The sequence below is a fragment of the Sus scrofa genome, chromosome 18, assembly GCF_000003025.6.
Source record: "Sus scrofa isolate TJ Tabasco breed Duroc chromosome 18, Sscrofa11.1, whole genome shotgun sequence".
Lineage (NCBI taxonomy): Eukaryota > Metazoa > Chordata > Mammalia > Artiodactyla > Suidae > Sus > Sus scrofa.
In genome coordinates this window covers 36,954,132-36,969,763 of record NC_010460.4, presented here as the reverse complement: position 1 = coordinate 36,969,763, position 15,632 = coordinate 36,954,132, and the positions used below count along the sequence as shown (strand labels likewise).

At 43.8% G+C, this 15,632-nt stretch overlaps 1 protein-coding gene across 8 annotated transcripts in view; it reads right to left on the bottom strand.

Moving 5' to 3' along the window:
- ELMO1 (engulfment and cell motility 1) overlaps positions 1 to 15,632 on the bottom strand; it is a 581,070-nt gene that overhangs the window by 366,332 nt on the left and 199,106 nt on the right. For all 8 annotated transcript variants that reach the window (XM_021079237.1, XM_021079238.1, XM_021079236.1 and 5 more), the window contains one exon: positions 4,175 to 4,344. In XM_021079237.1, coding sequence (XP_020934896.1) covers positions 4,175 to 4,344 — 170 coding nt within the window. The remainder of the gene's footprint in view (positions 1 to 4,174; positions 4,345 to 15,632) is intronic.

Below are 15,632 nucleotides of genomic sequence, written 5' to 3'. Positions count from 1 at the left end.
TCTTTTCCTTTTAATCTGTGCAAAAGATCTGAAAATAGCAGTGCATCAAAAGAGCAGCTTCTTCTCATGAGTTGCAGGACCCAGTAGAAGAAAGGCGGGAGGGTAGAGAACTCCAATGCCGCTTTCCACCATCTTTGAAAGTAGCATGACTTTGAACTTGTGTCAAATGGTGATGAAGCCACACCCCAAAGGTGATTCAGATATGCCGTCCCTTCCCAGGTACAGAAGGTAATGAGAAAGTATAAGAGACAATGCCAACCAGAACTCTCCCAAGATCCGGTCCTGAGTTCTGATCCTCTGTCTGAAATCTGGCTGCATGTAACAAGTTGAGATGGCTTACAGACATAAATAATTAAAATATGAATGCGTGTGGTACACCTTAAAAAGAGAATTCAGTTACTGTGGTTCACACAAAGTCAATTCAGTATTGACATGTGAAACATAGGGCTATAATTCGGACCTGCTGTCCCTAATCCTCAGTCTTTGGGCCACCCTGCAGGTCAAGATGAATTCTGGAGTAAGGCCACAGCACAGATAAAAAGTAATAATATACAATCATTGAGGCAGAGTGTACATAGTATCAGTTTTTACCCTTTTTCTTTTCAAGAAAAAGTGATACTGTCCCTTTGATGGGTGTTAATGGGCTGAATTGTGTCCCCTAAACTCGTATGTTGAATCCCTGACCCCCAGTCCCTCAGAAAGGGATAGTATTGGAGAAAGAACCTTTAAAAAGGTGATTACGTTAACATGAGGCCATCAGGGTGGGTCATTGTCCAATCTGACTGGTGTCCATGTAAGAGGAGGGCATTTGGACAAGAAAGAGACACCAGGGATGACTGTGCACAGAGGAAAGACCCCGCGAGGACACAGGGAAAGGCGGCCATCAGCAAATCAAGGAGAGAGACAGAGAAGAAAACCAAGCTTGCCGACACCTTGATCTTGGACCTCCGGCCGCAGAACTACAGGAATACAAATTTCTATTCTTTAAGCCACTTGGTCTGTGGTAGTTTGCTATGTAAAGTACTAGCAAACAAATATAGTGAGAAACTAGAAAATTAATGCTCCTAGCATGCCTTTTTCCTCTCTGTCAAATATATAACTGCCAACCTGCACAGGTACTGGAGCTCAGCCCCAGCCCTCTATTCTGAGTGCATGTCCCATGGACCCTGGCTCTCAGAGTATTTACCTTTTTAATTGCATTTATATGACTGCAATTCTGATAAATTTGGGAGTATTCACACCACATCATTCTGAATACCCTAAGCTTAAGTCTCTGGATACTTAAGTACTTGTGGCAGAACCTAATATAAGCAAGTTCCATCATAACTGGCTCTAGCGCATCGTTTTTGATACATCAATGGCTAGGACTTAGATTAATCCATAAACATGGGAACATGTTTCCATTTTTGTTTAACATGTTGTAAATGCGACAGAAACAAAAAGCCCCAGGGTTCACTGTCCCTCCACAAGCAATGGTGGGCGTGAAACAGGACCTCCCATGAGTGGCAGTCCCATGAAGCTGCCCAGTTACCAGTCAAGGGGCTCAAAATCACAACTCGTACTCCACTGCTTGCTCGTAACAAGAAGTGAGGGATCAGGCACACTGCACACTAGATTCAGCCTGGAGCTTCAGACAAAGACTGAATTTTCTTTCTCCTTTCCCTCGGGCACGCCTCTTGGATCCCTCAATGTATTCAATTTCCCTCGAGCTGTTTCAAGATCCAACTCCAATTTATAGTAACTACTTTGGATTCTGCTAACACCCAGAATCTCAGCTCTCCTGCCCTACTCCAAGCTGATGTTTGCCAAAAATGTACTAAGAGTTTTAGCCATCATTAAAAAAAATAACGGATACCCGTCTACAATTGCCCCCTTCCAGATCACCTAGTCTTGCTGGCCAGTCCTCTTGGATTTGCCTTTTTCCCCTCTTCATTCCTAGATATTTTCTATACTTGTCTGTAAAGTAAGACCCCCCCCAACTCCAAACTCTGGAGAACGTTCTTATATAGGAGATATTCCTGCTGTTATAAAACATGTTCTCTTTGAATAAGAAAAAAAAGAATCTTTTATTAGTGCCAATTGCAGATGCTAAATAATGCCAAGTGTAGGAGGAGACAGGAAGGAAGGAAGGAAAGGAGTGGGCCGAGACCCATCTCTACCATACACAGTCATCAGGTCATTCTTCTTCTTTTTTTTTTTTCACTTTTATAAAATCATGCGTTTTAACAATTAAAAAAAGAAAGTTTGAGTCGACCTCACTATTCTTTAGCATGTGTTTCAGAGATAAAATGCATTTTAAGATGATGTCATTAGGTACATTTATTTCATAATATGATGGCCTTATACTGTCTCCTTACTTTGAATGAGTCCAGGCATAAGACTACAACCTATGATTCTACTATATTCTCTAGCTGGGTGTCAACCTAGCATCATGGTGGTGTGGATTCTGAGTGGGTAAGATGGTTGGGTTTTAGTTAAGCCCAGAAAATGAAATTCCCGTAAGTGATTATTACAAAGGTGTGGCAGTGGGATGGAGGCAGGGGGCTCAGTAGCCCAGATTTTTCATAGTGATTATCAGGTCGTTCTTTAAATCACTATGTACTGAAGAGAGGTTTAACGGAGCCAGGTTGAAACCCCAATTCTCAATGCTATTTATTCTTCCCTAGTAAACACCTATCCCAACGCTGCACATCATTTATATGGTGGAATACAGACAGTGTAGTTAGTGGGCTCTGCATTCTCACGTGCTGACTTGCACGCTCTAATGGTCTCTGCCAGCAGCACCTGTCTATAGGAAATGAGCCGGTCCTGTAGACCCCACCGGGCTACTCTGGTCAAGCGAGTTATCTGTCCATTCATAAAAGCTAGACCCACATGGCTCCTTAGACGCCACAGTCACATCAGAGAATCAAACCCTTCCCTGAGGTGAGGGCACCAATCAGAAATGCCCATCACGGAGTTCCCACCCTGGCACAGTGGAAACGAATCCGACTAGGAACCATGAAGTTGCTGGTTCGATCCCTGGCCTTGCTCAGTGGGTTAAGGATCCGGTGTTGCCTTGAGCTGTGGGGTACGTTGCAGACACGCCTCGGATCTGGCATTGCTATGGCTCTGGTGTAGGCTGGCAGCAACAGCTCTGATTAGATCCCTAGCCTGGAAACCTCCATATGCCACGGGTGCGGCTCTAAAAGTACAAAACAAACAAACAAAACCCGCCCATCCCTTCCTCGCTTGTGACAGAACTCCAATCCCTGTCAGGTTCATGAGATACAACTGGTCCGACCTCTAGACTCCCAGCCTTCAGAAGGAGTTGTAGCTCAACTGAATTGTGCCTCCATAAATTTTTGGTTGGTTAGGCTCACATCTTTTCAAATTTTTTTTTTTCCTTTTTAGGGCCACACCTAAGTTCCCAGGCTAGGGGTGGAATTGGAGCTGCAGCTGCCAGCCTACGCCACAGCCACAGTGACACCAGATCAGAGTCACGTCTACAACCTATACTGCAGCTTGCGGCAACACCAGATCCTTAACCCACTGAGTGAGGCCAGGGATCAAAACACACATCCTCACGGATAGTATGTCAAGTTCTTAACCTGCTGAGCCACAACGGGAACTCTGATCTTTTCAAATTTTCCCAACTTCTACTTTTTTGCATATGTAGATACCGAATGAATATTTTCTGTATTTAACGGTAAATAATTAAGGACACATATTTCATCAGTCAATGTTAATTTTTTTAAATTACTTCAGGGATGTTATTTTGACCTGGTTTAAGACTTTGAAACATAAGGAGGTGTTCTTATACTTTTTTAAATGGAATCAGGGAATAAAAATGTTCTTGGAGATAAGCAAGGGATATGAGGGATTTCTATTTTGTAAGAATTGTAATTTTAGTGTTGGAAAGGCCCTTAGAGATAATGACCTAATATTTTTCCTTATAAATATGAAATGTCAGATATTGTCCTAGATCTTGGCTAGTCGGTGGGTGGAGAATGTGGTGATACTTAAATTACAAACCACACCCCACACACTATCTTAAAAGCCAATTTTTTTCCCCGGCGCCTAGTCATTTCTGGTAATTAAAACTAGAAATTGCTAGTATAAGGAAAATAACAGACACCCAGACTGTCATTAAGAAAGTACAGGGCAGATGGAAATCGAGATAAAAGACGCTTACTCAGTGCCGCTCTCCACCATCTGTGTGAGAAGAGAGATGCCGTCCAGATTGATAAACTCCTGGGCAAACGTGACATCCCGCGACAGGCTGGCCAGGTCCTTCAGAGCCTCCAGTTTGGCGTCCATACTCGACGACTGAATCCGTTCATGGAGCTGCTGGGCGTTTTGAGCCTCACCGGGGACAAAAACAAAGCAAAGAGTCTTCAGTGGAATCCACAACGGACAGAAAAGTAACATGTCATTGAAAAATGAAGATACATTATTTAGATGAATTATTACAGGCTAAGGGCAGGGTTCCAGCCGTCGTGACCCCACCTTCACGCGATGCTTGTCAATGTCACAATAGGCATCTGTCGCCTTCTTTGAACAGAACCCATACGTCCATCCCATGGAAGAGCGACAGCTCAGGAGCAGGGACGCTCCGGCAATGATGGCAGTGCGCAGGGAAAATGGGGAGAATGTTTACTTTGTAGTAAAATGATTATCTATAAGTGACAAAAAGCTATTTGCTTAATTAAGCAATTACACAAATTTATACAGCATGTTCACCCGGTTCAGTCAATACTCTGAGTAATAACTGCCTACACACAATGTTCAAAAGTTTCATTACACACCCAAATAATTTTTCAGGGTTACTGAATATCTTTCAGCACAGCACAGTGGGGCTTGCAAATTCCACCTTTCAACAACGTGTGTTTCACATACATTAGTTATTTATTGCATGAATTTAAAACAAAATAATTAGGCAAACAAAGTGGCAGCTTTGCCTAGAATTAGAGTTCTCCTTTTTTCAAGGCATTTGCACTTGGCGTCTACATGTAGCACAGAGAGGGACAGAAATATATCGGAGGAGTTAAACTTCCAGATAATAATGTGTCTTCTGTATTTCTCATCTACTCAGTAAAGGTTTTCATATATACCTTTCAGTTGGGATAGAGAAAGAAAGAGAGAAAGGAAGAAAGGAAGAAAGGAAGGAAGGAAGGAAGGAAGAAAGAAGGGAAAGAAAGAAAGAAAGAAAGAAAGAAAGAAAGAAAGAAAGAAAGAAAGAAAGAAAGAAAGAAAGAAAGAAGGAAAGAAAGAAAGGAAGGAAGGAAGGAAGGAAGAAAGAAAAGAAAGAAAGAAAGAAAGAAAGAAAGAAAGAAAGAAGGAAAGAAAGAAAGGAAGGAAGGAAGGAAGGAAGAAAGAAAGAAAGAAAGAAAGAAAGAAAGAAAGAAAGAAAGAAAGAAAGAAAGAAAGAAAGGAAAGAAGGGAAAGAAAGAAAGAGAGAAAGGAAGGAAGGAAGGAAGAAAGAAAAAAAGAAAGAAAGAAAGAAAGAAAGGAAAGAAGGGAAAGAAAGAAAGAAAGAAAGAAAAGAAAGAAAGAGAGAAAGGAAGGAAGGAAAGAAGGAAGGAAAGAAAGACAGAAAGAAAGAGAAAGAAAGAAAGAAGGAAAAATATTAATTTTTTCTGCCTATGTTTTTGCTTAATAGAAATAACTGAATGTCTTTTGTAGTTATTAACTTGAAATTGCGAGGGTTGAAGCACTCTGCCATCTTCAGATTCTCCTCAGGTACTGGCTTTCTCCTTTGAAAGCTGTCATATTTCAGAGAAAGGGGAAGATGGGGTATCTGGTGCCAACAATGAGGGGTCTTCTCCCAAAGAGAAACTGATTAGAACTGTCGGAGGAGCCCCATGTGGACGATAACAGGATTAAGTTTGTAGAGCAGAGGAAGGGATTCCACACAGGAACTGAGAGCCCAGGGCTCCACCCCAGAGCCCCCCTACCTCCCTGTCCAGCTCCCCTTCACCATCACCTGGAAGCAGCCCGGGGAGAGAAGGGGATTCAACAGGGAAACCAATGCAATTCTTCAGCAACTAAGACAGATGAAACCCAGGCTCCGATCCCTTTGTCAGAGACATATGCTATGGTCCCCCATGTAATTATAACCAAAACCTGACACTTTGCATCAGAAATTAGAAGAAGGGGTGAAGTAAGGTGCAGAAGAATAAGAACCGCTTTCCCTACTCATTCAATGATCCCCAGAGAGGTGACAAATGGTTCAAATCCTAAATTTCAATTTTTTTTTTAGAAAGGGAGAAAGGAGAGCTGAATGAGAATCACTTCATCTTTTTAAAACTGTTGAAAGATGTCCCATTCTCCAGTATTTTCAAACGGAGATACAGCATTAACATTAACATACAATATTTAACCCAAATGAATAATTTTGAATTTGAAAATACATTTTTTCTCCCAGCAGGAAGTCCACATTTACTATAGAGATTATGATAATAATGAGGACTCAGAAATGACTGCATTGTCATTATTAATGCTAATAGTGGTTGGTGCTGTTAATACAAAAATAAAAACAGCTGGTAGTTACTCAGCATTTTTTTTTATGAGCCACTATTCTGAAATATCATGAAGGAATTCATTCAACCCGCATAATAGTCCTATCAGGAAGGTGCTTTCATTATCTTTATTTTACAAAGGAAGCTGAAGTTCAGAGTAGTTAAGTAATTTGCCCGGGGTCACACAGCAGTATGGGAGCTGAGATAGGACCTGGGCAGCTGGCCTCTGGAAAGAGGCTTTAAAGCATGGGACTCACACACTGTGGCATGCCTGAGAACCCTCTGGACTGCTTCTTAAAACACGGATCCCTGGGCTCCACTCAGAGTTTTTGTCTCTGCAGGCCTGGGATGGGATCCCCTCAAGTGTATGTTTAGCAAGCTTCCAGGCGCTGCTGATGCTGCTGGTCCTGACATCACATGCTGAGAACCAGGGTTCTAAAACTCTACAGAGGAGTTCCCGTCGTGGCTCAGCGGAAACAAATCTGACAAGTATCCATGAGGATGCAGGTTTGATCCCTGTCCTCATTCAGTGGGTTAAGGATCCAGCATTGCCGTGAGCTGTGGTGTAGCTCGCAGACGCCGCTCAGATTCTGAGTTGCCGTGGCTCTGGCATAGGCTGGTGACTACAGCTCTGATTGCACCCCTAGCCTGGGAACTTCCATATGCAGCAGGCGTGGCCCTAAAAAAAGAGACAAAAAATTAATAAATAAAATTCTAAGGACACTGCCTCTCCAAGTGATGAGGAATGCATGGCCCCGCCCCACAGGGCACACAGGCTCTGCCTCTGTCTTCCAATCCCTACCTCACCTTCTTCCGCTGGGGCACAACAAGCCGCCCCACCGCACCCCCCTGTACCAATCCACTTGCCCATTTAAAAGTATACACTTCTAGGGAGAAACCCTGGCTAAGAAAATAGAAAGAACGAGTCTGTAATTGTGGAATCTAGGTAGATGAAATTTATTATTCTTTCTGCTATGGGGTGTGTTTGAAATATTACCTACTTTGAAGTTAATGAATAAATTAATTGAAAATAAGAGAAGTGAAGAGCGATAACAGAAACCTGGAGAGGCCAAATGTCCCAAGCAGGGGAATCCAGACTGAAACTGTCCCAAATCCCAGGACGGCTAATCAGTTGCTGCTGTGGAAATGAAACATGTTCTACTAAGACGATCACCCACCAGCATAACGAAGCAAGACTCTGACTTGCTGGGGGTCTCAAAGAGTCACTCGCAGCAACAGTAAGAAAGACTTCTCCAAATTGTGTCAGACTGGAACATCCAGTTCATGGATGCATTAGCCTGAGAAGTTTCTACGGAACCGTCCACCTGCTCCTGCACTTGACCTAGTGCCTGAACACGATACGGCCTGTTTTCACGGAGGGTCTTACCTTTCAGGGGAGACCTTCCTCCTTGCATGGTTGCCATCATCCAAGGACTCAACTCTTTATAAAAATCTAGAGTTCCCAGGATGTTCAGAGTTGGGCAAGTTTTCCTCTCAGTTCCGAGACATAAGTAAACCACTGGGGGGGCGGGGGCAGACCATTGATGAGGATGGGGGACTGGGCCAGCTTGGTGGGCTGTGATGGGAAGCTCCCCGAAGGAGGAGTGAGAAGCAGGGGCTACTTCCTGCCCCGTCACTCGTTAGCTCTGGTGCCTCAGGGAACTTCTCTTAATCTCTCTGGGCCTCGCCTTCCTCTTCGGTGCCCTCAGGGGCGGTGAGGACATCACATGTAGCTTTCTCAGGTCACAGATGGTTTCTCAGGGGGGCAGGAACCCTCATCAAGAAGTTCGCCAGGAAAAAGCTTGCTCCAGAGATGTTAGTCCCCGAAGTGAGCCCCAATCAAAGGAGTACATCAAACTGCCGGGACCATTTCAATGCATTATTTTCCCAGTGGGAACTGGAACAGGTAAAGATAAGTGTTCTTTTTAGGTTTTCCAATTTCTAAATAACGCGGATATGAAACTTTTATTGTAAAAAATAATGGGAGAATAAAAGTTTTATTATTAAAATACTTGGGTTTTGTAAGGAAATCTTACTTTGTGGCCTCCGTTATTGCCAAAGACGACTCTGCACATGATTCTACTCGGCCTTCCTTCAGACTAGTGTTTACAGTTATCTATTGCCAAGGTACAGCCCCTTCAAAATCAAAGACAGAATCCTCACTCACTAATGCAGCAAACACTCCTGGACTTTTACTCCCCGCTAGGCATGCTTCTGTACATTTGGGATTTGGCAAGAGACAAGAGTTCAAGGTTCTTACCCTCCTGGGGCTTACAGCCTCAAGGTGGGGGACAGACAGGAAAACAGACTGATAATGAGAAATTAAATACTGATGAGTTCATAGCAAAATTTAAAAATGGAGGAACATGAGAAAAAGGGACTGGTTCCTTTTTTTAAATTTTTTTTTTTATTTTAGGGCCGTACCCACGGCATATGGAAATTTCCAGGCTAAGGGTCAAATCGGAGCTACAGCTGCCGGCCTACACCACAGCCACAGCAACGCCAGATCTGAGCTCATGGCAACGCTGGATCCTCAACCCACTGAATGAGGCCAGGCATTGAACCCATATCTTCATGGATCTTAGTCAGGTTCGTTAACTGCTAAGCCACGAGGGGAACTCCCAGTGACTGGTTACTTTTTCAGATGAGTTGGTTTTCAAGAGCAAGTGGCCTAAGGAAGTGACATTTATTGATGCAGAGATCTGATTAAAAAGGAGTCAGCCACATTGGGGAGGGGCGAGGGGGATATTCTGGGAGCAGGAATGGTAAGTTCCAAGGAAGAACAGAAGGAAGAACCCTGGCATCTCTGGAGGGGCTGAGGGGGGACCAGTGTGTCTAGGGTTGGAGGGCAAAAGAGAAGTGGGAAAGTAGGAGGAAGTGAGGATGGACAAGCAGACTGGGCAAGGCAGTCTAAGGAGCTCATGAGTAGCAAAGCTAGAGAAATCCTGGATGGTGATAAGCTTGCCTGATTGAAAGGATGCATTTAAATAACGAGACAGATGTGTGGGAGTTTGGGAGCTCTTAAAATAGCATTTATAGGAGTTCCCGTCATGGCTCAGCAGAAACGAATCTGACTGGTATCCATGAGGACGCAGGTTCAATCCCTGGCCTCGATCGGTGGGTTAAGGATCCAGCACTGCCGTGAGCTGTGGTGTAGGTCACAGACACGGCTTGGATCCTGAGTTGCTATGGCTATGGAGTAAGCCGGTGGCTACAGCTTTGATTCGCCCCCTAGCCTGGGGACCTCCATATGCTGGGGGTGCGGCCCTAAAAAGACCAAAAAAAAAAAAAAAAAAAAACCAGCATCTATATTCGAACGCTAGAAGCAACCAAAATGCTCTAAGCAATAGGACAAGGGTTAAATAACCCATGATACAGTCATAGGATGAAATAGTAACATGGAATTGAAAATGAAACTTTCAGAGAATACAGGATACCACGGGCACATCCTCATGATGGAATATTAGGAGAAAGGCTAGATGCAAATATATTTTATTGTTTGAGGGGCAGGGCTATGTGTTCATGGGCAAGGGCTTGTATCCAGAAGAATGTGAGAAGAAGAAATATGTCAGATTTGCTCACCGCTTTATTCCCTATACCTAGGACCATGCCTATCATACAAAAAAAGCATTCAAAAAACATTCAAGGAGTTCCCGTTGTGGCACAGTGGAAAGGAATCCGACTAGGAACCATGAGGTTGCGGGTTCAATCCCTGGCCTCGCTCAGTGGGTTAAGGATCCGGCGTTGCCGTGAGCTGTGGTATAGGTTGCAGACGAGGCTCGAATCCCGTGTTGCCGTGGCTCTGGCGTAGGCCGGCAGCACCAGCTCTGATTAGACCCCTAGCCTGGGAACTTCCATATTTCACGGGTGCGGCCCTAAAAGGACAAAAGACAAAAAACAAAACAAAAACAAAATTCAAAAAAATTCCACTAAATGCATGAAGATGTAAGTGATTATGCAGGCACACATAATATGCATAAACACAATCCAAGGAAACAAAGCAAGATATGACCCATAGTTATTTATGAATTATAATATTCTGCATAATTTTCCTGGTAGCAAAGTTTTCCAACTTTCCATAATTCTGCAATATTTTTCTATTTTGGGGAAAATCGACACTATCTGAAAAAATAAAATAGTCTTAGTTCTGATTTCTCAAGCAGGTAGCACAAATGACAAGAGTCTAGTAGTTGCGGGTGTGGCTGTATCAGATAGTGAGTTTTCCTTTCTGGCATTGTCCTAAGGATAGAAAACGAGGGTTGCCTCTGAGCCACTAAAACAGCCTGATGTGGCTGCCAAACATCCTGGGCCGAGAAAGCTCTGGGCCCAGGCTCAGAGGTCACAGCCTCAGAGGGCTCTGCAGTGGGTACAATATTTGCAATGATCCCCAAGCAAATTCCAAAAAGGCTCTTGATCCGTGATACCAATTAAGAAGGGGTCTAAAAAGTCCTTAGGTTGACACGTTTCACAGATATTTTCAAATGTGTACTCAACATGGCCCAGCAATCCAACTACCCTTTCCTAGAATGTTTGCTGTGTCCTTCTAAAATGACTCCTCCACAGCTTTCTTCCTCTGCTTAAACTCCCCCAGCCCCTGCTTCTCTCACACTGATGATCCTGACCTAGCTTTTACTGAGGAAGTCAAAGCAATCGGCCAAGTGTTCCTGCATCTTCCTACTTCCAAGGGCTCCGCCCGGAGCCTCTATCCTCACAATTGGCCTCGTCCTGAATCTGTGCACCTAGCGTCCGGTTTCCTATTCAAGGTCCGTGCTGCCCCCCCCTCCGCCCCCAGCTCTTGAGCCCTTATCCTCTCACCTTCTCAAGGCTCTCCTTCTAAATTGTGCCCCCTTCTTCTGTACATCTCTCTCTGCCGTGGATCATTTCCAGCTGCAAACATCTCTAACAGATCCCGTCTTAAAAAACGGGAATGTACAGACTGCTGTACACTGAGCCAGTTCCCCTTCGGCCGGGTCCTCGTATCACTGCTCCCATTCTCAGCAAAAGCTCTGGAATGAAGAGGGGTCTCCTCACTGCGCTGCACATTCTCTCTTCTCCTCACCTTCGTCCTCACTCCTACCTACCCTGAGAGTATCCATGACGCTCCCCACATCTCTGTGCGGCTCGCCCACCTCCCTCATCTGATCATCCTCCCTCACCTTCTCAGCAGCCTTCGGCACACCTAAGTGCGCCTTTCTCCTTGAAGCACTTTCTTCACTTGGCTTCTCGCCTGGCTCCTCCTCCAAACCTGAGCATGTGCCCAGGGCTCTGCCTTCCCGAAGGCAGGTGACCTCGTCCAGCCCACGGCCTTCCTCGCCGTGCACCTGTGATGGCTGGCACACCTCCAGGCTGCTGGACACACACCCCTACCTGCCTGCTCATGGACACACAATGGGCATTTCCAACCCTGTGTTGTCCCTTTCCTCAACCTTCTCCTCCAGTGAACAGTGCCACTGTGGACTGCACCCAAACAGCGGGAGCATCCTCGCCGCCTCCGTCAAGGAGCAATGCATCCAAAGTGTCAGGAAGTGCCAGGGCTTGCCCTCCAACTCTCCTTCACACCCTCCACATCCCTACGAGGTTAGGCAGCCCACACCATCTTGTGTCCTGCCCAGGCTGCTGCCCTGAACTCCTAACCTGTCCGCCTGCCACACTGGCCATCTGTGCTTGGGAAGCAGCCAAGGTGATCTCGTCACTCCTCTGTCTACAAGCCTCCACTGGCTTCATCTCTCTCAGTTCGGCTCAGAGGGCAATGGCAAGAAATAGAATTTAAGACATTTGACAATTCTTTTTGAACTTTCTCAGCTCAGCACTGAAAAAAAAAAAAAAAAAAAAAAGTGGTTCCAAAAATTATTAATGGTCTTACTGTTAAGAATCTCTGATAACCTGAATCCACAGAGTGACCGAGATAAGACTGTTTTTCTTTTTGCCAGAGTAACAGGCCCCCCCAAACCAGTGTGACAGGTCTCTGACCTAGATGTTTCTAATATCAGTTCCCTCAACGAGAGAGGGCAAAAAGGCAGCATTAGGCTTAGAGCTGACAAAGCAATAATGGATACTTGATGAGCAGTTTTATTTATTATGTCCAAACAGACCAAAAGGAGGAATAAGGGAAAAGAAGAGTTCAGGTCAAATGTAAAAGGGTCCTTAAAAATCTAATAGTTTGGAAAACTGGAACGTCTTCAGCACAGAATGTTACGATTCGCCTCTTGTGTGTTGTAGTGGCATTGCCATATTTACTTGTGTGTGTATTTGTTTAATTAAAAGCAGCGGGAGTTCCCGTCTTGGCGCAGTGGTTAACGAATCCGACTAGGAACCATGAGGTTGCAGGTTCGGTCCCTGCCCTTGCTCAGTGGGTTAACGATCCAGCGTTGCCGTGAGCTGTGGTGTAGGTTGCAGACGCGGCTCGGATCCCGCGTTGCTGTGGCTCTGGCGTAGGCCGGTGGCTACAGCTCTGATTTGACCCCTAGCCTGGGAACCTCCATATGCCGCGGGAGCGGCCCAAGAAATACCAAAAAACAAAACAAAACAAAAAAAGACAACAAAAACAAACAAACAAAAAAAAAAACAAAAACAAAAAGTAACGGCCACACAGAGAATAAAAAGCAATCTGTAAGTACTACCGGAAGTTATAAAATGAAAAAAGTATCCCAATATTAACAGTTTCCTGGGTTATCCCTTGAGAATCATTTTTATCCTTTTATCACCATACATCCACCTCCTTTCCATGTGTATAACAGGGGTCCCTCTATACACAGGGTTCTGCAATCTGACTTTGCAATTAATATTATGTTTTTGAGATGCCTCTGAGGCAGCAGATGCCGTATTCTTTTTAGCAGCTACACAGTATTGTATTACATGGATAGAACCTAGTGCATTTAACTAGTCCCAACTGACAGGCAGTTAACAGGTTCCAGTTTTTCATTACTGAAAGCAATGATGAATACACCCCTGCAAGGATGTGTATGGTGTGTTTGTGTGTGTGTGTCCTGCAGTGCTTTTGTGAGTGCATCTATTGTGTAAATTCCCAGGAGCAAAACTGTCAGGACAATGACATATGTATTTTAAGCTTGGGTGGGTATAACTAAATTGCCATCCAAAGAAGATGCATCCATTTGTACTCAATACCACAGCATCTTTGCCTCACATTTTGATTATCTAGGAGTGTAGATTTTCATCTCTTTTGAGGAAAAGATTGTGTTTCTTCTTTCATATATATCTATCTATAAAGATCTATATAGCTATAGTTAAATAGCCATACCTATATAGTCATATATAGATCTATATAAATTTATCATTAGATATATAGTCTCCTTCTCCCTCTCTCAGGTATATTTATGTGTGTACACACACACACACACACACACACACACACACACACATACACACACACGAGCCAGGATAAAATAGGTAAGTAAATATAGATTTCTAGACAGAGAGAGAAATAAATAGAGAGGAAGGAAATGCGAGATCATTTTTCTTCATAGCTTTTGGCCATCTGTTTTGGGAGCAGTTTGTTTATTCATAAGAGAGGCTGTAAACTGCAGAATTAGCCCTCTATTTATCATGACTGTTGCCAATTGTTTTTTCTCAATTTGTTGTTTTTGACTTTGTTTCTAGAATTCTTTCCAAACATAAAGATTTTGTGAGGTTGTTTTTATTTTGGGGTAGTCAAATTTATCCATATTTTCCTTTATGGCTTCTGGGGTTTGTATCCTACTTAGGGTGGCTTTCTGCACTCCAAGACTGCACATATATTTACTGTAAAAACTTTTTAAAACAAAAATATCAGGAAAGTGAAAACAATGGCCTGGTAACACGAACTTCCCTGTGTTGGAAGGAACAACAGCCAAAAATTATGTAAAAGATGCTTTGTGCAATGTGTGATCTCAGGTTAGATTTCCACCAATTATCATGGCAGGTACAAGGAAACACTATTTAGCTGCACAATCTGAACGTTTCCAAACCTTGAAATGCTCGGAAACTCACATACATTTGCATGCGTTCCCTGGGTGTGTTCATTGCTATATTTTTCTGATAATGGAGTGATGGATACGGATATGACACTTAAAAGGCCACTAGAGAGACTCTTTAAAGATGTACAATGCAAAGGACGACGCTTAGACAAATGCTGGGCTTTTAAAAGAATAACAATAGAGGTTGTTTTTTAAGATCTTCTTTCATTAATGCCTTATCTTGCTAGGAACCAGAAAGGATCATTCTATAATAGAGGAAGACTGAAAATAAATCAATAAAAATACCACCACCAATAGAGTGGAGGTGATACTCAGCAGAGTTGCACATCACCTAAAACAAGAGTGTGCAAGCACATGAGTGTGTGTGAGTCCTTGTCTGGCTACAGAGTTCAGCTGAGGGAGACGAAAGGACTGGAAGTGCTAGCACAACCCCATTTGTTGTTTTCTTTGTGGTACCCTAACATTTCCTAGCAAATTTAATAAAGACAAGTTTTTTTTTAATTCTTTGATGGCTGCACCTATGGCATGTAGAAGTTCCCAGGCTAGGGATCGAATCGGAGCTGCAGCTGCCAGTCTACACCACAGCCACAGTAATTCCAGATCCAAGCCACATCTGCAAACTACAGCACAGTTTATGGCAATATCAGATCTTCAACCCACTGAGCAAGGCCAGGGATCAAACCCGCATCCTCACTGAGGCTATGTTAGGTCTTTAACCTGCTGAACCACAACAGGAACATGCCACAGCGTGAGTAGGTTCACTCTGCAGATACTGACAAACTTCACCCTACCAAACACCTAACCTTCTTTCAAGGAGTAAATTAGCACTGCAGAAATTTTGTTCAGGAGCCCATGGCAAATAAAAAAAGAGGAGCAACTTCCTCTTTGGCTTAGAGAAGGCCTGGATAAAAAAAAAAAGCAGTACCTGTCTAATCCCAGGATGAAAGGAAAGGCCAAATCAACTCTTTCTGCCCCACAAGCAGATGGATAATTTCAGCAGGACAAATAAGAACTACAAAACCCAAATGAAACCAAGATCTCGAAAGGTGAAATTAACATGAATCATGCTGACGAAGGGAAGAAGATCAGTGTAAGGCAGACAGAAACGTCTCAGCGCATCACATGGCCACTGAAAAATGAGCACGAATGATAATTTCCA